Here is a 27396-nt window from a genome sequence, read left to right on the forward strand (position 1 = left end):
TAAACTTACATTAGCTACTGTTGCTCTCTGTTAGCAGAGCAGAGAGAAGCACTAAGATGACGCACTCGAGAACCTGCATAATGTCGCATCCTTTTGACTACAATCTGCTCACATACATTCAATAAAATAGCGATTAATACATGCAAAGTGCTACATATTGGCTTTAATCACTTGGTAATAAAGGAGACCATAGTACCATACTTTGAACCACTGCATTTAGTTTAAAGTGTGAGTATGAGAAGCATGATGTTGAAAGGAGGCATTTTTTGCTTGGATGGCTTTCTAACCTCTGGACATCATTGACCAGCTGGGTTTGCAGCAGCAGATCTCTCTTGGGCAGCAAGTGATCACAGATTAGGTTCTGATTGGTTCGCACAGCTACGCCATTACACACACACAGCGAGCAGAGCACATCCAGAATCTAAAAAAGAAAGTGGAGGCACCAGGGGGGAGGAATAAGCAACAATATCAAGAGGAAGATCAACAACAGTTCCCAATAACTGATTACACATTGACCTCGTTGTTGAACCCTGCATATGACTCCATTCCTTTCCAAAAATGACTTATTATCTTTGTCCTCGATCATTGTCCAGGTTGCTGCTCTAGGGACAGACTCTTACCATGCAACCACTGCATAATTACTCAGAGATGCTTAGTGGGGGCAAAAACATGTCCAATAATATCCCTTTGATGTAAGCCTAACAAAGACGTAGAATTAAATGGGCCAGGAAGCTCAGCCAAGGGTGATAGACCAGTGTACCCTATGCTTTATCATTGGCGCTTTCCTCCTGCTTCCACAGCAAAATGATACATCCTGTCTGATTTATGACCCGGGCCAGCTGAGTGCCTGCTCCTGATCTAATTTCACTGTTAAACTGATTGATTCATGATGGGGACACACTGCGACCAAACCCCCAGGAGCCTTCTGTCAAAGATGGAAGTTTGTATGCTGGTAGAAGGTAAGCACAATGAATTAGTAGCTAAAGAGAAGAAGAGGTGACAAAGAGGCCCAAAGGGAACTGTTATGGAAATGAATGTGCATCCAGTGAAGCATTTTGGCGAGCCTAATGAGGAGAGAACTGGAGATGACTGGATGCAAGATAAACAGGCACTTTCAGTGGCTGTTGTGTGCTTTCTTGCCTCACTAAAAGTTTCTGACAACATCCAAGTTATTTCAGTGTGCATCTTAAAGGAACCGTTTGACATTTTGAAAAAAAAACTCTTTTGCTTCCTTGCAAAGAGGTACACGAGAAAAATGATGCCACTCTTGTGTAAAAATAAAGCTGGAGCTAGCAGCCGGTTAGCTGTAGCATGGCATAATGGACAAAAACAGGGGAAACAGCTAGTCTCTGTCCACATTAGCTTACAAATTCACCTGCCAGCACCTCTAAGGCTCACTAATTATCACATTATATCTGATTTATTTAAAGGCGCAATACATAAGAATTGGTATAGTTGACCTCCCGATAAACAGGGGCAGCATATCATCCGAGAAGCTAACTGTTGCTAACTGTAATTTAGCTTGTTAGTTCAGTTAGCCGTGCAGCTAGAGAGAGCCGGAGAGTCGGTGTTTACACCACTGGCACAAGTGGAAGAAAGACGTTTTCAGGCCCAGGGCTAGCTGATTAGCATGCTAACTTCAGTAGATATCTCTACACATAGGTCTAAACTATTTCTTCACATTCTGTTGCTAAAAATGTTTTTTTTATGTTTTAAACTAAAATTTGTACATATTGCACCCTTAATCTGTACAAAAACCAAAGTGCATAAACAAAAATTTGCCATCTAAATGGGGGTTTTTTTATTGCAGGATTATTTCTTGGGAAGTTAGTAGTCTCAGCCAAGATGTAGTTGCTGTTCAGCAAATTTTAAGACCAGGCTAACTGTTCCCCCTTCTTTCCAGTCTTTGTGCTAAGCTAAGCTAATTGGCTCATGACTTTAGCTAACCTGACCGACATATACATTTTTCCCAAAGCATATTTCCCAAAATGTCAAACTACTCTTTTAAGACTATATTTCATTGTTTTATTACCTTACTCAAAAGTATGTGGTTTCAATTCATTTTCATTCAACATTTTCCTTGTATCTCAACCACGTTCTACATGAAAATGTAAAGCCCACATGTGTCATTATCTTATATCACTGCAGATACGGTACCCCAGATTAACCCTCCACCGTAGCAGCGCTCTTTGCTGCTCACCTTGTGGTTGCGTCCGTGCTTGTAGAGCAGCGATATGATGGACTTGATGTGTCCTCGCTGGATGATGTTGAGGGCCTCGGGGCTCTCAATTAAAATGCAGTGCAGAACTTCCAGGATGCCTGCAACAGCCGCAAATTCATCAATTAGTTAACACCCGCAGAAGCGAAAGACACCGCAGAGGACACTCGTCAATGAGACATCCAGCCTGCATAGATCAACAGGGAACACTCAGGGCTGCTCATACATTCTTTACCATACATTTAAAAGTAGAGGTATGTATAGAATTTTTAAGTGAGCAGCGTCATCTTTTCATATCTTTTTAAAGACTTGTGTCCCTGTTGCGGAGTGCTGGATTAGTATTAAAGGGAACTAGGTAGTTTTGTGATGTCTCAGTACGAGTGAGAATGATAATGAGCATACCTGATGAAGACTCCAGTCTCTCCAGCTTGCTAACAAGCCAGTCCAAGTTGTGGGAGAACTGGGTGCAGTTGTTTCTGTTCCCTCTGATCAACGCCGCTACAGGGTACAAAGAAAGTGTGCATGAGTCAAATATTAAAAGAATGAAGTGTTTTTGTTCAAAGTGGCGCGATGGATCCCGTTACACTACAGCAGAAACAATGTCACCCAAAGGTGGACACCTTATATGCACGCCAAAAGCCAAGGAAGGAGAGAGGTTCTGCTTTGACACCCTAATACATATTAATTTGGAAGATGCTTAAGATAGAAGGAGGGAATGACACAAGAGGAGAAAAGACATAAACACACGCGGACAAACACCCCCCACACACCCACATACGTCCTCAAAAAAAAAAAAAAAAAAGACAGGGTCACCCAACGCAGACAGACAGGAAAAGAAAGGAGGGAGGCATCCCAAATCCACTTAGTGCTGTGGCGGAGCAGGTGTGTGGAGGAGGGAACGGTGGAAGAGAGAGACGTGGCTGGAACACTAATACAGTACAAGCCAGGAGGTGAAATCAGTGTAAATAAGATCGTGAAGGACATACTTGAAGGGCAGAGGGGCTTCAATGCAGCAGCGTGACTGATAAACTTCACATATTGGCTACCCACATCCTCTTTTTGGGAACAAAGCACAGCCAAATAATGACGGGAAGAAAATCGTGCCTGCTCGCAAATGCATCTTTTATGTCACAGATGTTGAAGGAAATGTTCAAGCCAAGCATTGTATTCGTCAGACGCAGCAGAAGACAGCAGGCAGAAAGAGCAGAAAAGAGAAGGGGAGCAAAAAAACATTTACTTTTCCTGCCAGATCATTTTAGTGAGACACGTCTACGTCTGACAGAGCATATGTTGGCAGTGCAAGAGGTTAAAGTGATTTCTGCTGATGACGTTGTGCTATAGGAACACAAAGAGCACAGCGAGAGCGCGCAAACAAAATGGAAAACAGAATTGTGATGAAAATTGACATCCAATGGATTAAAAGCCATCTGGCCAATAGGGGACACCCAAAATTTGGAGTGTGTGTGACGACTGACATTGTTGGAAGCACATCATATAAACCGCAAAGCTCCTTTGTTTGCAGCGGGCCACACGCCATCAAGTCTTTCCCCAACAATGTGAGTATGTATGTGAGTGTTAGAGATTTATGGCGTGTGTGTTATGTGTCTTTGTGTACATGCCGAGCTGTCTGAATTCTGGCAGCATCCAATCCTCCACTATGAGACGTCTGTAAATGGCTGGTTAAACACCCGGTCAGCACACACTCGCAGCTACTTCATCCTCAAGCTCTCGTCTCTGGGATTGATTTTAGCAACGTGTGTGTGTGTGTGTGTGTGTGTGTGTGTGTGTGTGCGTGTTTGTGCGTGCAGAGCAGCTTCTTACCCAGCAGCTCATACAGCAGGTTGAGGATGTCTTTCCAGGCGGATCCGGCCTCTGACCCGGCACACTCGCCGAAGTGGGCGGCGCTGTTGTAGACGTTCAGGCGGTCGATACAGTTGGACACCAGAGTCAGCATGCCCTGAGGAATGCACAGAGACGCAACACATGAACATCACATATGACATAACCACATTCAAAAATACATATGAAATTCAGGCAATTTAAACAATGGCATTCAGACTCAAAGGGGCTAGAATTCGAGTTAAAAAAATAACAAAAATTATCAACAAAACATGAATAATTAGTCTTGACCTTATGAGGTCTATGTATTGTGTTGCAGAGAGATCTACTTAAGTTAGCATGCTAACCAGCTAGCCACGGCCCATCCTGCTCCAAAGCTCCTGAGCTAGCGGCATAAAGACTAACACTCCCCTGGTCCCCGAGCTCCCAGTCCGAACCGCTAGCTGCACGGCTAACTGAGCTAACTAGCTAAGGGCAGCTACAGTTAGCAGCAGTTAGCAGTTGCTCTGGGAATGTGTTGCCCCCTATTTGTTTGGCTCTCTCATGTCCCATTTGGTGGTTGTGTCACAGTGATTTATACTACAGGGGAATATCTATAGTGATCAGATATGCTAAATGGAGGGGGTGAGAAGATAAAATGGAAATTTGAGATGATTTATAATGCCAGGAAAAATCCTTAGTCAGGTCTCTATGGTGACAAATTGACCTTCTAAATCTAATATATCAGGGGTGGGACAGAGATGTGCTATTTCGGTGTATTATCATGGGAAGACAGGTAAGTGAGATGAGAGATGAGTTGCTGAAATATGCACCAAAAAATTCATTTGTATATTTCATTGAGCTAATTCACACTTGTGCATGTTGGCCTGAGGAAACACAGTGTTGGAGCTAAGGGGAGTTCAGATAGTTGACATCACAGGCCCCCTCAGTGAGGCAGCTGACATTTTGTAATTGATGAAAGCAATTTAGGTCCTGGAGGCTTAGTGGAAGGCTTCAGTGCACTTGGGCCAGCCTCGGGAGAAACTTATAACACCAAAAAGTGCTGACGCCTTCAAACACAATGCTTCCAAATACATGATGGCATTCAAACACACCGCAAAGAATCAACTGCTTTGGCCATTCACACACTTTGTCTTTTGCCAATTTGCTCTCGGCTCGCTCATATGTGCTGTCACTTACTCAAATTGTCTAAATCACGAGTCAAATCTTGACTACAGAGGGAGTTTTTAATATTTTGCTGCACTGCGGAACAGCTTGCGGTATTATTAATTGATATTTCATGCTCTGTCAGTTCGCTACGCCTTCCTTTATGGTGAAACTCACTTCCTGTTTGAATAGGTTCTGCCGGTTCTTGAGGGAGCGCAGCTTGATCTGCCTCTCTTCATGCTCCAGCTCAACGTCAGGGAGCTGGAAATAGGCGATGAGGTCATTGAGGGTTTGGAGCACCTCTTCAACAGGCAGCGAGACCAGTGCCCTATTCTTAACGCCCAGACAATCCAGGTCTCTAGAAAGGGGACACAAAGAGCACAGACACGTCAACACACAAAATTCAGACAGGTATAGTTTGCAAAATACACCCATTCATCACAAATGAATACCCTCCTGGTAGAGACTGAGCTGACTGGAGGAGAGGCTGTGATGACTAACGCAATGTTTAGCCCACAGGTTCATCCATGCTGAAATGCTGATTTCCGCTCGCCGGCTAAAAATAGCTCCTGTCGTATGCGAGGGAGGGGTGCGGGGAGATGTATGTGTCACAGCCTCAGGGGGGGGTAAGGGGGGGAGGCTGACAGACTCTCACATGTTCCTGCCGTGAGTGCCCCAGAGCCCCACCTGAGAGACAGCAGGCCGTTTGATAACAAATATGGGCACTGGATGCATCCACTTACGTGCTCTGTGGCTTCCTTTTTTCACAGCTGGCCGTGCGTAGCCGTGACGCCGTCGCAATGTTTACCATTTGGAAACGCATGACTGGACCACTGAGTGAGCTGTCTGGGGCTTCGGCGCCGACACTCAGTCAAAACTCACAGGCCCAGAGCTCAACTCTCCATTGGGTGAATTCGCAGCCTAGAGGGACGCTACATCACAATTTGTCTGGACTGTGTGAGGGTCCGTGGGGGCTTTGAGATGTCGTTTTTAGGCTTCATCTGTGATTTGGTGATGTGTTGCATTTAGGGACTCTCGTTTTATCATCTCTTTCAAATAATGATGCTCTACCAGGCGCTTGCGCAACGTGTAACAGCGACAGGACATTTTACAGATTACCCCCATAAAGTGACTCAAGACAAATTTGGACTGTAATTTGGCTTAATTGGGCAATTTGTGTCATCACGTCACTGCGTGCATTAGTGAGGGATGGCAGTGTTGTCAAACATACCTGATGAATCGGTTAAAGAGCAATGTAGTGTTGCGGATGATTCGTGCGGCGCGGGACTCCTCGTGCTGACAGCGCTGCAGGGTCAACCCGTCATCCATGTGACCTTCAGAATGCAGGCACGCCTTGAGAGGCCAGGAGGAGAAAGAGTGTGAGACAAAGCCATGAGAGGATGCAGGGGAAAAGGAGGGAAAGGGACCAAAAGAGGAAGAGGAAGTCATTTAATGGAGTGAAAGTGTCCAGCCGTCCTCAGCCAGCTCTGAGCCACAATGTCTGGAACACAGGTGCTGACACTACAGGCTATCTGGCTGTGTTTACATGGAGGACACATTGTCGTGCACATTATCGCTCACACACCTCTATCACTTCTGCCACACTCGCCAAGGGACAGGGTTTATATTTAGTCGAGGCAGAGATCCAAACTAACACGCAATCATCTTAACTCAATCAACTCATTACCCTAAAAATAATTATCCGCTCCAAGGAATCTCATTTATTTATTAGTTTTGTTTTGCTTTCCTATGTGCTTTGCATCCGAAGACGGGAAAGTGTGTGTGTGCTTGTGTTTGTCTCCGCTCACTCGTCTCTTGAGGGGACCCAGACGTGCAGATTTGACATCAGGTGCCTGGTAGGAGAGCCACAGTCCCGTGGCCACGTGCATGATGAAGCAGAGCGAGTCCCCATATTTGATCTCCGCCACCCCCATGCCCTCGATGTCCCGCTTGGGGCTCTGCTCGAGCTTCTCCTGCACAGAGGGGAGAAAATGAAAACGTCAAAAGCTGTCAGGGTGGAACGCATGAGCACGCTGGCTCAGTCATAAAATGTGCATATTCAGTCGTACTGCATGCAGATTTATTCTTAATCAACAACCAACCAAATGTCAACTGCATCTGCTGTTTATGGCTCCATCCATCACAGTGAGATGATTGTATTTGTTTTGCTATTAGGATCAGATATAACTGCAGCCCATAATCGACGTGAGGACTTCAGTGATAAATGACTTCACTTGTGCTCTATAATGCGTGCTTTAAATCCACATCGGAAGGGTCGCTAATTGGCTCGCAATCACCGGCCATATCTAGAAACTCCATTACACAGAGTAAGGCTAAATGGTCAGTTCAGCCAGAGTCTGCAAGTTCAGCTAAATTAACCTCTACGTCGAAGCTTTCACTGGTCCAATAATTTTCAATGTCCTTGGAAAAATGGTGACTTTCCAGTCCGACTGGAGTGGGCGGTTCGTTGGTAAAGGTTTAGAGGTGATCCTCCCCAGTGGTGTTTAATGAGAAAGTGTGTGGTTGAGCCCATGTGACACAGGTCACCTTGAGGAGCAGCAGGGAGTCAAGTGCATACATCTTGTGCCCTTGTGTGTACTAACCTTCGAGGCTCTGAAGCAGAAGGCGGTGGCGACAGTGTCGGACCTCTCCCGGTCCTGCAGCACCAACCCCCTGTCCTCGGTCAGCGCCAGGTAGTGACCTGTGGTCAGGTGCCGCAGTCGGAAAGGTTGACCCCAACGGATGTGGCTCCCGCTCCAGCTGTCAAGGAAGGTCGCACCAACAGGTTAAAATGAAGCACACATGCAAACATACAAGGAGACAAAAGCTGCCTTTTATAATCCGCTAATTAGTTGATCCAAACATTGCTGCCAGCTGTTAATTATCCAGCATGCCATGTGGTAGAATGATTATCAAATAGCTGAAAACATCTCTCTAATTATGTCCTTTGTTCCTGTTTAGGAAATTCAAAACAAACCAGGGTTAAAATGATGTGACAAATAGTGATTTTGACAAAAAGGAAAAAGGAAGCTGCATCCCCATGAGGCTGTAAAATAGCCAGGATCAAAGGAGAGAAGCTAAGAGAAAGATGGAGGGAGACAGAGGAATGAAAAGACGGAGAGGCCACAGTGCAGCGTTAAATCACAGGTGGGAAGAGGGAGGAAAGGACAAATGGGTGGAGAGGGGAAAAAAGAGAAAGAGGACTAAAAAAAAAAAAAACTGGTTGGATGGAAAAATAGGAGAATGATTGAAAAAGAAATAAAATAGGTAGTCAGAAACAGGAAGGAAAGGGATAGATAACAGATCGAGTGAAACTCAGCCCACCTGATTCGGAGTGGCTCCAGCCTCCATAAGGACCTGGCCTTGGCACCGGCTTTACCCGTCTCATAGTTGACTATCCTGGGGGATGCCAGAGAAGAATGAGTGGGTGGTCTGTCAGTGGGATGCTTTAAAATGTCTAGCCACTGCTGATGTTGTCAAGGTCATTCGTCCTGGCTTCAAAGAACACCACCTCTTTGCTCTCATTTGTCACACTGAAATTCACTGGGAGGATTGTTGGACTCACACACACACCATAGAGCACGGGCTGTATTTACTCTGCCGACAACAGCATCACATCCTTCAAACAGAGACATGTGCGCCCTGATAACCCACAGCTACACTGTCTATCAGCGATATGGGTGACTGGGTCCAAAGATAAAAGAAATCGCTCATCACCCCCCGCTGACAGCTTGGAGTGTGTTTGATCTGCCCCAGAAAAATCTAAGACCTCTAAAACGCTTGCTCTGTCTGTTTGATTTCAAGGACAACAGTGGGAAAAAGGCCAGAGCTGGAAATTAATATCTAATCCCGCCCCTCACATTCGCCGTGCTCTGTTCTAAAAATAGACCATGTGTGTATGTGTTTGTGCCCAGGAGGAAGACACATCTCCTGGCACCTGGCGAATGTGAATGGGCCTTGCCCGCTGTTTTGACCCAATTTGAGCCCAGTGTGCCATTTTTTTCTGCGGCCTACCTCCTCTGTGTTGGCACCAAGCAGCTACACTGTGGACAAAAATAACACAGTGGCCATTTTGGCCCCCGGGAGATTCCAGTGTCACACTGGTCAGAATTTTTATAAAGCAAGGTGGGAGCTGAGGTAGGTAACTTACAGGTCAGTTAGCTTCTCATGTGCTACATAACTGCTTCGCCATCACCACAGTGTGTCCCCTAATACTCCAGTGTGATCGAGTTTGTGTTTCGCACCTCTGCTGCTCTTCACTCTGGTCTGATCCTGGGATGGCCACCACCTCGTCGTGTCCGTGGAAAAGCCGCATCACATGACCACCCAACAGGTAGCCTGTTGGAGGAGGAAGGACAGATGACTTAGATATGGTGACTTTCAATTCCCGGTTTTACACCTGTCATCTCAGATGTAAAAGTGGGTTTTAAAAATCTATACTTTTAGATTGGAAATAACCAGATCCTCCAAGTTACATGAGATGCTTTCTTATGAAACAGCTACATTCATTTAATTCAGAAACACAGAAGTGTTCTGGACGTTTGGGAGCCTTTCCTTGACTAATTAGTGGAAACTCGCACCCATCTTGAGATATACTGTATTTACATTCATCTGACAGCCTGCACCCGCTCCTTTCCTTTCAATGTTTAATTTATATATTTTTTTTCTCTTGAATCATTTAATTTGCAAGCTGAAGAAATGCTATAGAATAATGAAATGAAAAAAAACCCATGAAGGCTGAATTTTTGTGTGCAGTCTCTACCTTCTTCTATGTTGCTACCGGAGCAGATGGGATGGACGTTCCACAGGGTTTGCATGAAGGAAGCGTCCACCTGGATGTTGCCATTTGAGATGGATAAGTGCTGCAGGACAGAAGGAAATAAAATCCAGCATTTACTTATTTGCATATATCAATACCAATGACACTATACGGGCTGAACTGTCACAGAATGCAAGCGGGCAAAGGTGGAAAGGTGAGAGATCGATTTCGACCTGCATGGATCTACGTTTTTGTTCTACAGAATGAAATGATTTAATACAATAAGATTATGATAAACGTTTTTGTTTTTCAATGAATCTCGAGAAGATCAACACTGGATTTCTGAAAATTCGACATCAAATGTTGACTTTTCAGGCAGAGTTCAGCTTAGGTTTGAAACTCTCTGTAATCACTGATCCAGAAGAAAACTCCAGCCTGTTCACTGACTGACAGATGCCATGAGAGTATGGGGATTTAAACCATCTGGGGGGCTGTAATGCTGTGCATGTGTGTGTGTGTGAGACTGTGTTTGGACATGGATGTGTTTTCCACATTTTCTGTGTGTCAAACTCCAAACAACAAATTTTGTGACAGCTGTGTCCTGGTCCTCCCTCCCCAGAGTCCCTCTGCAGCCCTTAGGTGATGTCCCCACATACCACTGTCAGGACGACGGCGGGGACAGATTACCAGACTGACATCGGTGACTGTAAGGCGATAGTGGTCATCTGGCTATGCCCCCGCCGCCACGGGGGGGTAAACACCGCCTGGCTGCTGTCACCAACTTCATGGATCACAGGGGACATGTTTCCCAGGGATAACATAGCACAATGCTATGATGCTAAGCTTAGAGGGCAGGAAGGTCCAATACTAAAGGAAGCCTAGCGCTGAAAAGGTCAGTTCAGAAGTGCAATAGGAACATAATCATTATTAATGGTGGTTGGATGTGAGGATGCAAGGAGGGTGATAACAGCGGAGGCTCATTTGAAACGGCACTGGCAGCAGTCTAAAGAAGTCATAATCCACTGAAGCAGACATTTCCAGTGCAAATCAAACATTACTTAATGCAATTGTTAGCAGTCTCGCAGTCATTTAGGAGGAAGAAGTTGATGCTTTTAACGTTAAGCCTCCTGCAGGAGAAGAGGTCATGGGGAGAGTGCAGTATGCGGTAACAGGATTGGGATAATCTGAAATTTTGTCACATCAGGAGAAGCAGAGTTCGCCTACTGGGACCTCGACATTATGCACACACGCACACACACACACACACACACTAGCCACAGCCTCAAGGAATGTATGACTAACAATGAACTTACAAGGTATCGCTCTGAGGACAAGCTGACGAGGATGAGGTCATCACCGATCCGCACTTTCTCTCCTTCGGATCTCTGCTTGGAGGCCGGGTGGATCGTCCACCAGCAGGCCTCACCTAGAGCGAGACAAATGGATGACAGCTCAGAGGAAAAAAAAACAACACAGACCTTCTTCATTCTCCCTCAATTGATTCGCATCATTTTCATTCTTATCAAACCATTTAATGACCCCTGTATGAAAGAATCTGCATTTATCACGTTTCTCTAATACGCCAATCCTTTAATTTGTCGTTATTGATGAATTTTCACTCATTTGATCAATCCAGATGAGAGAGGAGATTCAGGTGATGCCTTACGTTGATGTGTTTAATGAAGCAGTGGGATATGTATATCAACAAATATATACTTCACATATGGAAATTCCTTTACAGTCACCGTATATATATACAGCCTCCACATTTTTATTCAAATGAACTCATTTATAGCGAACAGCTCTGAGAGCATGACATTGCCACTGCCACAATGTCATCTGTAATTACTGATAAAGCCATAAGGCGAGAGTAGGCAGGAATGACAATTTGGACACATGTGCACGCACCACGGCAACAATCTCTTTAAGTCAATTGAGGCGACTGCTCATCCGCTGCATGGCATGTAATAAATAATAATTGCAAATAGGAAGTCCACGCATCAGGATACCACCACAAGACTATCGAATGTGCAGCAGAGATTTAATCATCACTATGTCTACAGTTCTCTACAGGGAATATTATCTGAGGTGCTTGAAAAAAAACACACACGCTCATGAACAAATGAGGTTCAGAGAGAGAGAGAGAGACAAAGGGAGGGAGAGACAGACAGAGTGACAAACAAGGAGAGACAGAGCTGGAGAGAATGAAAGAGGAAAAAGAGGCGGATGAAAGAAAAATATGCTAAAGGTGTTCTTTTACCTGTTGAGTCCTCCTGCAGGCCGACATCAAAGGACAGCTTATCTGTCTGTGACCTTGATGTCTTCAAACAGGCCAGGTACTGTGGTCAACAGACATCAAACCACACAGACGTCATATACACTCTCTCTCTCCAGAGGACCTCGCTCAAATGCTGATGTTCATGTTTAAAGGGTAACTCCACCAATTTTACACATTAAAGTGTGTTTACTAAGTCTCGGGGAGTACAACTGCATATGTTAAAAAAGTAGTATAAAGCCTTTTGTTGCTCCAGGTGGCTGTGAGTAATCTGATAAACTGCCTCCAGTGACGTCAAACAGCGGCTAAATTGCATTGTGGGGAATGTAGGCGGCAGGTTTTGAAAAGGAAGAAGAATGCTTGGGATAATGAAGGTGATATCGCTGGTCTGGCTGTATTTATTTTGATCATTTGAGTCCAACAGTGTTACAGGAGTGCGATGCTGCTGATCAAAACATAGTCTTTTGATGTGTATCCATATTTTGATATTTTTGACACCGCTATACAGAAGAGTGAATACAGTTTAAAGGTGCAATACGTAAGAATTGGCCACCTTGAATTCATGCTCCCAACAAATAGGAGCAGCATATCATAAGAGTAACTGCTAACTGCTGCTAACTGTATTAGTTTTTATGACTGTAGCTACTGTTACCTTGTTAGCTCAGTGCAGCTAGCTAGACTACCAGGGGAGTGTTGGTGTTAACACTGCTAGAACCTTGGAGAAAGAGGTTTTCAGGCCTGGGGCTAGCATGCTAACTTCAGTGGATATCTCATCAAGACAAATAGACTTATTTGATATAAAGTCAAAACTGTTATTTATTTCACATTTTGTTGATAATTTTAGTACATTTTTAATGCTTTAAACTAAATTTCTAGCATGTTGCACCTTAAATCTGTACCATTGGTGGAGTTTTCCTTAAATTCCTGCTTATCAGGTTTGAATTTCTTGTTTTCATGATGGTGACACTGACGGTGAGCTCTTACCATCGAGCTGAAGGAATGCCGCAGGAGGATGGCATGTCCGTATAGAAGAGTCTTATGTCCGCCGCTCTGTGCTGCCTGTGGAGATAATTCACACACACAAACACACACACACACATAATAAGTAGTTAGACGTCAGGCTCAAGCCCCTGACAGAACAGCCCCAGTGGTCTCCCTCCAACTGCCTCAATCCACATCCGACCTCTGACACTGAAAGTTGACCTCAGCGAGGACCCTTCGCGCCAACGATGATGACCTCAAGCTCGGGGGCACACATCTCCTGGGGAGGGTTTGCCACCCCATCTCGCCAATGAAGACATGCAATCTGACTTGCCACAGGAGATGGTGTTACTGGTTCCTGTATCCGTGAGCGAACAGGATACGGACTCATCTTTCCAGCACTCCGACTACAGGAATGTGGGAAGGATGCACAACTACTGTCAGTTTCCGATGCAATGTCAACATTAGCAGGGAGTGACTCCGCCGCTTATGGGGTTGGGTTAAGATGCAGGAGGGGAACAGATGATATCTCTACTGGTAGAGATGCAAAGGGGATAAAGAGGAGCTTTTGTTGGTTTTCTTCGGCAAGCAGCTCCCATGTTACTCACCTTCCTTATGAGCCTCTAGGAAGCATTAAGGTAAGAAAGAGTGTCATTATTAAGAAAGGACTACTGTTCTCCTGAGCCTTTCTGCCTGCACCTGCCTTCTTTTTGTCTTTGGTACAAATTACTATAAAATCCTTGGCTAGGGCTGGGCAATATAATGATATTATATCACCATAGTGATGAGACTGTATATCATCTTAGATTTGGATCTCATTAAATCACGATGTGGCATAAGTGTTGTCTTTTCCTGGTTTTAAAGGCTGGATCACGGCCGTTAATATACCTGGGTGGCCTGCCAAAGTAAAGTCTATGTGTGGGAAACACCGTAGGGTATTTGGTCAAAAAAATATGGTGATATTTGCTTGAGGGGACCAAAATAGTAACATATATATTGTCTATCGTGATATAGCAGGAAAATATTGCAATATTATTTGCCCAGCCCTATTCTTGGGGCTTATGTGACTGTCAAAATGCCATATTTTGAGCAGGATGAAGGAAAACATTCTTTGGCATTTTACAGGGCAATACCACTGGCACAAGATCCAGAAATGATTTCTGAATCAATGCCAACACCATAAAATGTCACATTACATTGAAACTACGGCCACTGCAGGACACTAATGATATTTGGTCAAGACTTACCAAAGCTAAGAAACTCTTGAGATGCATGAATCATGTGAATCATGGCAGTGTTTTGTGAAAACATCCTACCATGCACAGCCTGTTTTTGATTCTGTTTGGATTCTCTCTCTTTTTTCTCTTTTCCCAGTATATCCCCCTCAACTGGCTACAGGGACAATAGCCAGCCTGTGATTTGATGCAGTTGTGTCGTGCAGACTGCAGCACTGGCTTCCAGGCTTCTCCTGTGCTTCTGGCTACTGCTATACGCTGGCTGAGGTACTGAGCTTAATGCGGCGAGGCATATCCAGCTGCAATCACCACAACCAATAAACCCCAAGTCCTCCGCTCACTTCCTTATCCCACGGCTGGGCGCTGTGTCATACAGATAGAATAGAGTGAGGGAAATTGTGGCTCATATGAGTGAGGAAAAAGAATCTTCTACATGTGGAGACACAATGCAGCAAAAAGTCAATACAACCTCGAGCAACTGCAATGAGTAAAACTGTATTACCCTCAGTTCATTGGACCATAAAGGGAAAGACTATTGGATCAAAGAGGTGTAAGAGAAGAAACAAGCAGTGTGCTCTATTTCCTGTCCAGCTGTTGACCACAAGTGACATCCTCATATCAATTTAAAGACGTGACATTTAGCAGGACACAGCCTCCCGGTGTGTGAGCCCTGTAGCACATTACATTATCTGTGTGTGTGTGCTTGTGTGTGTGTGTGTGTGTGTGTGTGGGCACAGTGCTGTGGTTTCTCTCAATAAAGCTAAAAGAAAAAAGAAGTGGCAGTGATAGAGGAGGAAAAGAAACTAGGGCACACCAGATGTCGGTGCATCTCTGTTACTTTGACCGGCTGATGTCATCATTTGCACTTTTGACCAGCGACCCCCAAATCAAACAGGTCAGCGCCTTTTGGGTGAGCGACGACAAATTCACACAAGAATGCTCGCTGGTGGATATCGAGTTAAACAGGGGTTGGCATTTACACGAGCTGCAAGTGTGTCGTCTTCCTCAGTGTCTTCCAGCTAAACAGCCTGCACTACCGATTTGCTCCAGCCACCATCTATTGATAAGCCCATCTGTTCAAAGACGTATTGATTTCAGAGCCTCAGCTGAGACATATTCAACCTCCATTTCCCCTTTAATGGCGCTTCCTCCAGTGGCATTTCAGCGCAGGCGAAGAATGATGAATAGGTAGACAATATCGAAAACAGATAAAAGTGAGTAGAGAGAAAACACTGAGGTTACACAGTAAAAATGGCCAATCTTAGTCATTGAAAAGCCTCTGGGGAGTTTGCTTTAAAGGCAAATAAGGTATGAAATCTTCCAACTAGTCTGACAGCAAGTATGAAACACAACACTATTAAAGTCCAACTGAAATCACATTTAGTTATTGTAAGTCACATTTTTCATTTTTAATAGCTTACTTTACATGAAAATGAATGAAAAAGGTCTTTGGGGATCAGAAACACCCGTTTTACTCTCAGCCACCAGAGGGGCATGTCTGTGTTGGCAGGCTGAGCCCCGGCCAGGGACTAAAAGACAAAGTAAAAATACTTGCGCTGTAGCTAACAAGCCTGAAAGTGTGTTGCTAGTGGTGGTTTTGAAGAGTAAGGTCCATGCTGAAGTTGAGTGTTAGGATGAGGGAGGTTTATATGCAGTTTGTTTATGCTGTTATTAGCTATCTTGCCTGCAAACATGACATCAGCAGTACACTATTTTGCCAGTGAATGTTTGTTTGGGGGATTGATAAAAAGAACTAATAAACTCCAAGGCATACAATTCCAATGAATCGGAAAATTTACAACCGGTTCTCATCTGTAACCGGGTCTTGATTCCCACCTCTAGTATAATATGAGCTGTTTGAATGGCTCCATCTACACAGCAGAGAACTAACTGTATTCGGAAAAAATGTATTTCAAATGCAGGCACCATCAAGGAGCCTAAAAAGATAATCTAAAATCATTATCTCCCTTTTGGTTTCTGATATTTTCTCAAAGGATAAAACAGGTTTTACAGAACACGTATGCTGCAGCAGAAAAAAAGATGCAACCTTAATTCAGTTGGACTTCAAGTGTTTCACTAAGGCCTTAAGAAGGTGCTGATGCAAGAGGAACGAAGCTGGACCAGCAGTAAAATGGGCCCATTTGAGCTTTAATTTAGCGTTTAATATTTTTGAATATTTTTTCTCTGCTGTGGTACATAATTCCCTGCCAGCTAGCTCTAAGACTCCCTGCAGGGCCAGTGGAACCAATGATTTTGACTGCCGTCCCTCTGTTGCAGCAGAGTCTACTGTGGCAGCAAAGCTCTAGCACTGAAACATTCATTTATCTCAGAAGTCAAGACTATGAGGATTTATGGACATTCTCACCATCATTAGCCATGCGGCATGAATAGAGTGACCTGGCACAAACTGAGAGCTATTCTGACCACATCGCTCATGATCATTTTCTGTCTTGTTGCAGAAGTCTTGGCCTCAGCCGTTTGCATCATCTCATTGCATCTCCTAGCACACAGCCAAGAGTGAGTGAGTAAAAAGAAGATACTGTGACAAATTAGAGCTCATCATATGTGGTAGGGATTGCATAAAACAAATGATACTGCAATGAACATCCATCTGAATGCCCCGAGGACAAGACTAATGTTAATCTGACGCTAATCCAGCATTGGTGCCGCTCTAGTTCTCCAGCAGTGGAAAGAGAGTCGTGTGAGAGCTGATGGGTGCAGGGAACCTTATTGGGAAGTCTATACAAAACTCTATTTGTCTCTGTCAGCTCGGTAGGAGCTCACACACAATCTTCTCACCCAGTGTACACAAAAAAATCCATACCATCATTAGTTACTTCGAAGCATCGGCTCTGGCATCTGCATAATCCAAGATTATTATTGCTTTAGGATGTAAAGAGGAATGTTCGGAGATGACGTGTAATAGAAGAGAAGCCATATTATAGGACACCAATTGGGGGGGAGAGTAAGAGAACAAATAGTGTATTGTGACTAATCTACGGCGGCATGCATTAGGGATGAGAGGGGAATGGTATGAGTGTTGAACATACCCATCGATCCGGGCCGCGTGTCTATCATGCGGAAGATGGAGATTATACACAGAAGATAGAAGATAAAGATGGGAGAATTACACATGTGTCAGAGCAGTGAGAGAGAGAAGCAAACACAAGACAACTAAAACAATGATTACTTGTGCACATTCTTCCACCTGACAGACTCCTGAAGCTGTTGAAAAAGCCAAATAAACCGCCAGCTGCTCTCTTTGCTTGTAGGGAGATTATTTCACAAAGAAAAATATGCAGCGAAATGAAGCTGTTTTCCTTCAAGGCTCGGTGTTAATCAAATGGGCAAAAGTGCACGAGGCACTTGAGGAAAAGCTGCAGTAATACCACGGCATCCTCATCAATATTCATGGGGGCCCAGACCTCGCTGCAGTCGGGGTCCCCAGGCCACTGTAATGGGCCTATTTTGCCCATTAATCTCTTTATAGTGACTGAACAAGTTAAGAGTGTTCAACCTAGCTGACTGCATTCATTACAATAAACTGTTTTACAACCTCCTCTTTGAACGTCTAACAGAATGGGACATACAGTACATGACTCAGGGATGGCTTATGAAAAGAGTTGAAGTATGGATTGTAAGATTGTTTCCTATCCGTGTGTGTGTGTGTCTGTGTGTGTGTGTGTGTGTGTGTGTGTGTGTGTGTGTGTGTGTGTGATAGCACACATAGTGTACTTACCCCTTCGCTGTTCTGTCCACTCTTAGCCAGCATCTCCTGCAGGGCCCGTACTGACAGAGACTGTTCCAGCACAAAGGTGCAGATGCACAGGTCTGGAGGAACATACTGCAAAAACAGGGGAGTGGGTTTAAAATTAACAGCTGAAAGCTCTCAAAATTGAGTTTTTAAGACTACTTTTATTTAGTTTACATACAGCACTCACATAATCTTCTTCTCACACATTCTCATAGTAATAGTTTCCAGCTGCATGAAGCAGATTTAGTCTTGTCAAGTGCAATCAAAAAATGATGCTACAGAGGACAAGAGTACCTCAGAAGATTAATTCAAGAGTTCATTCCTGATGGTGTGTTGTTACTGAGGCAAAATGTTCTCTAATCAGCATCACGAGGGGGCACAGTCCCCTCAAAAATCAGGACATTTTCACACAGGTCCAAGGATTGTGCAGTGAATCAACTTCTGTATTGTTATGAGACCACCAAGGTGCAAAATGGCCTACTGCAGCGTTAAACCTGCTGTAAGTCCAATATTCAATCGCCTTTTAGCTCCATTTTTGGTCTCTACCAACTCCTGAAGGAAGTAGCAACCACTTTACTTGCTAAATGTTGCACTATGTTCACCAGCTAGTTGCTAACTTTGTCTGTCTACTGGTTGGATCTGTGACCCCTTCACTTGTTTGATCCGTTGTTCATTTGTTTTGATCCATTGTTTGACTCATTGTTAATAAAAACATTGATTAAAGCTACTTGAAATGAATGTCACTGCTGTAGTTATAGTAGATTCACAATGCACCTGAAGAGGTGCACAGTAAATGCACTATGTAATGCTTGTTGCTTTCCTCTTGGTCATCATGAAATGATCACTACTGTCACCTGTCCCAACAATACTGATTTTGATTTAATATGCAAAGAACTTTTTGCTACACAAGCAAAACATTCACACATTGCCAGAAAAATGAAAGCTGCCCCCTGAATCTACAGGGATCTTCTGATTAGATGCCCTAAAGTCTGTGCTGACTACTGCATTTTTTACCGCTCTCGAACCAATTTCTTCTTAATCAAGTGGGCGATATTCATTAAAAGGTACTTTAGAAACAGATTAAGTGCTCTCAGGTCAGTCGGCGCTCAGATAAGCCAGGACTTGGACACAGCGCTATTAGACAAAGGCACAAGATGCCAAATTGCATCCAAAACCAGGACAGCACAGGACGGGACAGGAGAGGATAGAGGAAATTCACTGACACAATGAGGAAAGTAGAAGTACGGCTACAAGATAAATGATATCAACCTAAACACCCTCACTGACCTCCTTACTGAGTATCTCAACTCCTCCCAAACTGGTTCATTCACACAGGTATAGCTAACCTCATTTTCAACTTCACACAACCCAATTTCAGGGTGAAGTATCAAAGGATTTATTTATATATGCCTGCATTAGATCTCTAAGACTTAAATGACCACCACTGTGCACAGCCACAGCTATCTGATCATTAAAATGTAGGTAAGTGAAACCTTATAGAGATGACTTGATTTATTGCAACACATGCCAACAGTATTTCTGGATACTCTCATTGGCCAGCTGCAGACTACAGATACGCAATCACTTAACTTAGACATCAAATTGATTGATTAGTTTAATTTTGAGAGATGATTTTATTTTCATCCAAAATGTCTCATTTATGCTATTATTTTACATTTATGCAAATAAACATTTAACCCTCCCATAAATGCACTGAAAGGAGAGTATGATGCCTCTCTCATATCTGTTTGTTAAATATTCTGAACACTGAATATGACTTATTGTATGTGACAGGTATCGCCCAAAGTGACGAACCCACAGAGAACACCAATTACAGCTTTAGTTCAGTCTCACCACCCTCATAGGCTAGTGTTGTTTTTCAGCTGCAACAATAGGCAGTTGTTCCAGCCACAAAAAAAAAAAATCCAAAAACACCAACATAACAGCAAAAAACAGCAGAAAGACACAGTTGGTGAGTAGCATTTAGATGCCAAAGAACAAAGCTAAAGAGAGTCCAGCGGTGCCTACCAGCCCATCTTTAGCTCAATGAAACGTTATATTTTGTTTGTTATATCTCATTTTTTATTTATGGAGTCTGGCATATTCTTTTTTTTCTGTTTCCCAGTTTACACCCTTCTCTCCAGCAGTGTCATTATGGGGAAATCATAAAAAATAAGTCCTGGTGGCAAGCCATCCTGCCCCGCCCTCATCTCTCTGGGTGACTAACGGCCGACCTTTGCTCTCTCCAGGCGCAGGACTGTAACAGTTGGTGGGGAGGGGACCATCTTGAGAGAGCAAGGCAGTGAAATGAAGGTCCATAAGAGCCGGAAGGGATGATGAGTATCCAGCCCTGTCAGGATGTCCTCTCACAGGGCAGAGCGGGGAGACAGCTTTACGGCTGCCTGGCCATGCCCTGACGTTTGCTTTATGAGCAGCAGTGTAACGAGGGAAAGAGTGTAGCTAGATGGTAGGCAAGGATAGATCACGTCTTTATTTAAGTCTCTAGAGAGAAGGTCAAAAAGGGTTGAAGTCGACTGCCTTGAGGAGGTGACCTCGTACTCTGTTATTCCTTTTCAGCGTAATTGGAAGAGCCGCTAAAACTGTTAATTGGCGGGTTGAAGGAAGGAACTTAAACAAACCAAATATCAAACGATAGTTTCTGGACTCACATACTGTACACAGTTCTACGACACAGCATCACGGCCATTATGGTATGTGGGCATCTACTCTCCAGTGGTCATAATATTGAGTCGCTGACAGGCAGGAGCTGCTGGTCGTATATCACAATCAACCAGCTCCTCACAGGCTGATTGATGTTGCCATTTAAACTGTGCACACCTTAAATCAACCACATCCTGTCGTGCTGGTTCTGTACCCCATTACTAGACTAGCTCACCAAGGAAAGGGAGGCATCCCATTCAGTCGCCTAGGCCCACTTCTAAATTGCCATCTTGTGTTTTTTCACCTCTCTGGTGCTGATCCCAGAGGTGGGTTGATGCCTTTTCATAAAACCGGCAGGCAATGAAGACAAAGTGCAAGACAGGGAGAACATCCATCACACCTGTCAGGTATAATTACCATCCAATATGGGGTGAAAGCCTCGCCTCCCTCTGTGGACAATAACGCACACACACACACACAGATACTCTTTGTGTGAGCTGTTGGAGGAGGTGGTTGAAAAGAGAGAAATTCTAAATGCCAGGAGTACATGGATCTTTTATTCCTCTTTCAGCCTCCTCATGTTGTCCCTCTTGTGACTCTCACACACTGACACACTGTATATGCCTGGTGTCAGAGCTCGAGCGAAATTAATCTCAGACAATACTAATGGATTATGATTAAAAGACAATCAATGTGGAAAAAGCCCATTAGGCCTGCTGTCAACAGGCTTTGCTGTAGGAAAACATTAATGCCAGATCATCAACACAGCAACAGGGGCCAGTGAAAGGTGAGAGTGTCTTGGGATGGTCACGATTCTCTCCGACAGCCAATCATCGTCTGCCTAATAGCTTATTGAAGAAAAGGGTTGAGGATGTGCTCGCATAATTTCCATAATGCATTTGGGTGGCAACCTGCTGATTCCGAAGGCAAACAATTAAATTTAACTCGACTGTCGTAATTAAAACTTTGCACTTAGTCGCACAAAACCAGCAAATGCGTCAGCGCTTACAACCGTGTGCTGCTCAGCTGCAATAAAGCTGTAGGCAATTAAAGCCAACGACAGCATTGTTTATGAAACAATCCATCAAACATGTCCAGGGGCGTAATTTCAGGGAATTATCATCTGACGACGGGCCCGCAGAGATGCAACGTCGTCTGTGAACCCTGGGAAGAAAAGCTCATCAAGGAGACTGCAGTGGATGCTGTTGCGGCTTTGATGGCGCGCTCAGCTGCCTTTCTGTGCGACCCTGCTTGGCTTCACTGAATCTTTGCTCGACCTAAACAAGGATGAACTGAATGGATGTCTGGTTTCCATGGAGCTCTCGGGTCCTTTCATCCAGTTCACTTTCCTGAAAACTGCTTCATGTGACATTTGCTGAATATATTAGTGTCTGTGCGTGAGCATAAAGTTGATAATATAACTGCAAAGTAAACAAACATAGGTGACTTTTGATTAAGGAGCTGAGCTTTGAAGACGTCCCACGCCAGCGACATGCATCTCTGTGTTCTCTCCACAGCGTTTTTCAGATCAGAGAGGATCAAACCGTGCAACAGTGGAATTACTGTGCCTACCTTTGCCTCAGATGTGGGCTCCAGGTAACACAGCCGATTGCCCAGCCCCTCAGCAGCCAGGCAGAACTTGCGATTCTCCTTCTGGATGCAGGCCACGCACTGGAGCACCACTTCATCATCCTGTCAAGACAAAACGGACTTCAGTCTGTGTGTGCGAGTGTGGACGCTGTGAGTGTGCATCCAATGAGAACACAAATTCACCCATACACATGCATGCATATCCTAGTACAATGACCCCTCCAGCACTAAGGCCTTTCAAGTGTTTCATCTCCGGTCATTCACCGACGCAGTGGGAGGGGAAGACAGGAGAAGGAGACAAACTACAGGATGCAATAACAAAACTACAACTGAAAGGATATTATTATGGTCAAACAAACATGGCTTGACATTTTTTACAATATGATGGCATTTTACAGAGCAAGCAACAATTGATCGGGAAAATACTCATTGTCATCGACAATGAAAATAATTGTTAGTTGCAGCCCCAAACAAGATTCTCAAAATATTATTACTTTACTAGAACCACTGTGTGGTCTAGCACAGTGTTATATCACTATTACTGTTTGTTCCTTTAATGAGGCACTTTCAAAATAAGAGAAAAAAAACTGTGCATCCACAAACACTGACTTCTAAAACTTGCATAGTGTTGCAGTTTATGTAGTTTGACATTAAAGGTGCAATATGTAAGAATTTGTGTTGAAAACATTCAAAAATTAACTAAAATGATCTACAGAATGTGAATAAATAACCGTTTTGATGTTATGTCAAAGATGCCTGTGTACTGGGTTGAAGAGATATCTATTGAAGATAGCTGATAGATGAGCAGAGTAGGCTAATAGGATCACTCGCTAGCTGCACAGTTAACTGAGCTTACCAGATAACAGCAGCTACAGTTAGCAGCAGTTAGCGGTTATGTCTGGAGTTGTTTGGAGAATGAATTTGGCAGGTGGCCAATTCTCACATATAGCATCTTTAAGTTTTTACAACTGTTTTTTTCAATCATTTCTCTGCCTGTGCAATATTCAGGAACTACATTGTACTAAAACTATAAACAAAGACAGTCAGGCGCACCACAAGGAGATAAATCAAATTACATATTTCCCCTCCTTCACAAATTATCCTTTTTACTCAGCTTCCGCACAGCTAATTGGGGGGTTTCCCCTCTAAATGCGATGATCAAACAGAGACCATCCATGGCTGATCCCTTTGATTTGACCCAATCTCCTTTAGGGCTATTTACTCAGTTAAATGGTACAAATGAGGCAATTGATTGGAGCGTTATATGATTAAAAAATAATGGTATGCGCAAATTGATGCATTTATGTATGTAAAGGCAGGGTTTGCTTTGATGCCGCATTAGTAATTGCTTATGAATGTACTGTATGTATGGATATAATTGAGCATGTATGCCTGTATTTGTTGTAGTTGTGGATACATTGATCTAAAAACTGACTTGTTGGCTGTCATATGCTGATATTTGCATTAAAGAATTAGCAAGTGACTACTGGACAAGCTTTTTTGAATATATTAGCTTCAGGTACATGGGCACAAACAGCCATCGGCACAGAGATAATGGAGGAAAAAGTTACCATCTTATCAATGATTAACGACAACATTATGCATAACATTTCACACAAAGAAACGCATAAAGAGGAGCCATAAATAAATAAACAATCTAAATCTTTAATGCGGATGAGGCATGTGGGTTTTAAGGCTGCTCTCTGTCTTTGTGAAGGTGTTCTAACTGTGGCAATTATATACATCAAAAAAGGCAGGTGTAGTAGAGAGCAATTCCCCCAATATGCATTCTTTTGGGAGAACAACAGCTGAAAACAAACATCTGATGCTGCTCTTGTGTAAATGGACTGATTGTGTTTATAGCGTTGGCCCCGTAAATGCTGAATTGGACATAGTTACTCTTCGCGATAGCAGTGCGAGCGGAAATCTGCTGATATGGGCTGCTACGGGACGTGGGGGGGGGGCACAATGGCCAGCTGCATTATTTAATGTAAGGGGGAAGAGAGCAGAGTGCAGCAGTAGTAGTAGTAGTAACTGTAAAGCTCTCCATTACAGCACAGCATGATGCATGAGAGAGAGAGAGAGACAGGATAAAGATGTCTAGCATCTGCCCCTGCGTGTCTCTGAGTGCATGTGTGTATACAGCGTTTTTTAACACTTGTGTTGACCTGCATGAGAATCAATATGACGAGCCTCTGGGCCTTCAAAGCACACACATGACTCTTTTTTTTCCAGTTGACGCTCACGTGCGCCTCAGATGTGGTTCAGGGAGAGATTCTAAAGCTAAGCACGTTGTTAGCCGTTGTCTATGTAGAAAACAAACTGTGTGCACGGTGTCCTTCATGATAATAGTAAGATTTTTTTGCTCTGTGATATAAAATTTGACGTTACGACAGGTCCTTTAAGTTCCATAGGTTGTGAGGTGGGGCCTCCATCCCACAGATGCTAGACTGGATTGAGATCTGGGGAATTTGGAGGCCAAGTCAACACCTTCAAGTCGTTGTTGTGTTCCTCAAACCATTCCTGAACCATTTTTGCAGCGTGGCAGGGAGAGTTATCCTGCTGAATGAGGCCACTGCCATTAGGGAATACCATTTCCATGAAGGGGTTGCACTTGGTCTGCAAAGTGGTACATATAAAAATAACATCCACACGAATGGCAGGACCCAAGGTTTCCCAGCATAACATTACCCACACGCACCTGTACATCCACATGATGTAAAAGAAAATGTGATTCTATGGTCCAGTTCTGACGCTAACGTGCAAATTGTAGCCACTTACGGCGGTGAACAGGCAGCTGACACTTTTCTATCAGAACCGGCATTAACTTGTTCAGCAATTTGTGCTACAGGAGCTCTTCTGTGGGATTGGCCAACACACGCTAGCCTTCCCTCCCCACGCACATCAATGAGCCGTTCACCTGTTAGACCACTTTTCGTAGGAACCAACCACTGCAGACCTGGAACACCCAACACGATCCTTACACTTGTACATTTTTCCTGCTTCCAACACATCAACTTTGAAGACAAAATGTCCACTTGCTGCCTAATTTATCCCACCCACAGGTGCCACTTCCTATAGGTTATTCACTTCACCTGTCAGTGGTTATGTTATGTCTGATCAGTGTACAGTATGGGATCCATGTGTACTGTTTGTACAGTGGAGCAGGGAGCAGATATAACTGAGACAATACTGACTGCTGGAATTGATCGTGCCATTCATGGGACTGTTATGGGAAAGACTTTGGATAATGCTAAGAGTCTTGGATCAATATGAAAATGTTGTTCAACTTAGATGCAGATTGAAATGAATAGCCCTCTATGGTAAATCAACACTTGGCTGGGTCAGAACATGCAATCAGTCTCCCCGTTGAGGGAGCGAGCACAGGGCTGATCTGGGTCCTATAAGGACAGTATCGATCCACGCATCGCATTCCTGCCTGTCTGAGTGCCAAGATGCGCACACACACACACACACACACACACACACACACACACACACACACACACACACACACACACACACACACACACACAACAAGTCTCTTCAATCAGCGAGGCTAACTCTCATGTCTCTCCCTCTGTCTAGCCCGCGACTGGACCCTTTCCCCCGTCTCACCACGACACTGAGGTGCGATTATGTATCTGACGTTGTCTCTGTCTGTCTCTTCCTCCCTCCGTCACCAACCCCTCGTCCCCTATCGCCACAGAGGAGGATGGGGCACTCACTCCTATCAATCATTCATAAAGTCACGCACTAAGTGATGTCAGCCTGACTGGAAGGAAAGAAGATGCGCTCCTCAACTTAGGATGGGTAGGTTTCAAAGTGTGGAGAAAACATCAGACTTTATGGGATTCTGCTATTTTTGGCTGACTGTCAGCAACAATTAGAAAAAGTCAAGCAAAATCTGAGTGCTGTACTGAGAGCCAAAGAGAAGTGAACCAAAATACTGGACAGTCTAAAATTTTTGAGATTCAAATGGCACCAAAGTTGTTACAATTAATCCTGTGGGGAACATGAATGCGTGCAGCACATTTCATGGAAATCCATGCAATAGTAGCTGAGACATTCTCGCTCTAAAAATGTCAACCCACTGATCGCATTAGATGAAAAGTCAGGGAATCAACAGAGTCAATAGAATTAATCCTGTTGATAATCCAGTAGTTTCAGACCGGCTAAACAAGACTGCATTGAAGCACAGAAGCGGAACAACTAACCAAACTGTGGCGTCAGGGCTTCAGCTCTCTGTAGATTAAAGAACAATCATTCCTTCTCCTGAATGTGAGAAGTGAGTTGAGTCTCCAAGGGCACCTTGAGATTGAATTTCACTCTATCATAATACTCCCTCTCTCACACTCGCTCCCTCTTCTTCCTTTGTTCCGTGTAAATCCATGCATTTGTCATCTCCACCGTGTATATGTGTGAGCTTATGTGTGTATATGTGAGCGTGTGTGTGCACAACAATAGCTTAAAACTCCTATGAGACTTGTGTGAGGAACGCTAGAGCATATCAATGAGCAGGCCGTGATGACAACACAGCTTACTCTCCTGGTTTCAGCCAATCACGCACTCCTGGTGCACGGGGGGAATAACGACATTGGTGGAGATTTTTGCATAGTGACAGGTAGGCGTACCAAAGGTCTCCTCAACAAGGCAGCAGCAAGCCAATCATTGTGGTGAACTGTGTTCGAATCCAGGCTGACATGAAAGACTTTTCATAAAAAAATATTACAAAAAAAAGACTTTCTCCTTTAAAACAACAGAGTGTGTAAACGTGCCAGCACTGCCCTACAGGTCTGACCTTGTAGTGTTGCTGGCATGGACTGCACTACAATACTGCTTCTAAATAAATTATCATTATTGATGATAGTATGGAGTGATTACAGAGTTTAGAGGCAAGTAATGGGTTGTTATGGCTTATGAGAAAAATGATCCTGG

General features: G+C 44.0%; 1 protein-coding gene across 1 annotated transcript in view; it reads right to left on the minus strand.

Moving 5' to 3' along the window:
* Positions 1 to 27396, minus strand: part of LOC141010711 (ryanodine receptor 3-like) — a 112159-nt gene that overhangs the window by 65781 nt on the left and 18982 nt on the right. Inside the window, exons 2-20 of the mRNA XM_073483798.1 lie at positions 24949 to 25077; positions 22441 to 22560; positions 18193 to 18297; positions 17504 to 17524; positions 13827 to 13841; positions 13222 to 13296; positions 12223 to 12301; positions 11276 to 11388; positions 9966 to 10065; positions 9448 to 9541; positions 8528 to 8602; positions 7807 to 7963; positions 7012 to 7176; positions 6435 to 6556; positions 5381 to 5561; positions 4040 to 4175; positions 2621 to 2716; positions 2201 to 2319; positions 288 to 421 (exon numbers count right to left, since the gene is read on the minus strand). Of these exons, the coding sequence (XP_073339899.1) occupies positions 288 to 421; positions 2201 to 2319; positions 2621 to 2716; positions 4040 to 4175; positions 5381 to 5561; positions 6435 to 6556; positions 7012 to 7176; positions 7807 to 7963; positions 8528 to 8602; positions 9448 to 9541; positions 9966 to 10065; positions 11276 to 11388; positions 12223 to 12301; positions 13222 to 13296; positions 13827 to 13841; positions 17504 to 17524; positions 18193 to 18297; positions 22441 to 22560; positions 24949 to 25077 (2036 nt within the window). The remainder of the gene's footprint in view (positions 1 to 287; positions 422 to 2200; positions 2320 to 2620; positions 2717 to 4039; positions 4176 to 5380; positions 5562 to 6434; positions 6557 to 7011; positions 7177 to 7806; positions 7964 to 8527; positions 8603 to 9447; positions 9542 to 9965; positions 10066 to 11275; positions 11389 to 12222; positions 12302 to 13221; positions 13297 to 13826; positions 13842 to 17503; positions 17525 to 18192; positions 18298 to 22440; positions 22561 to 24948; positions 25078 to 27396) is intronic.

This window comes from Pagrus major, chromosome 16 (genome assembly GCF_040436345.1).
Source record: "Pagrus major chromosome 16, Pma_NU_1.0".
NCBI lineage: Eukaryota > Metazoa > Chordata > Actinopteri > Spariformes > Sparidae > Pagrus > Pagrus major.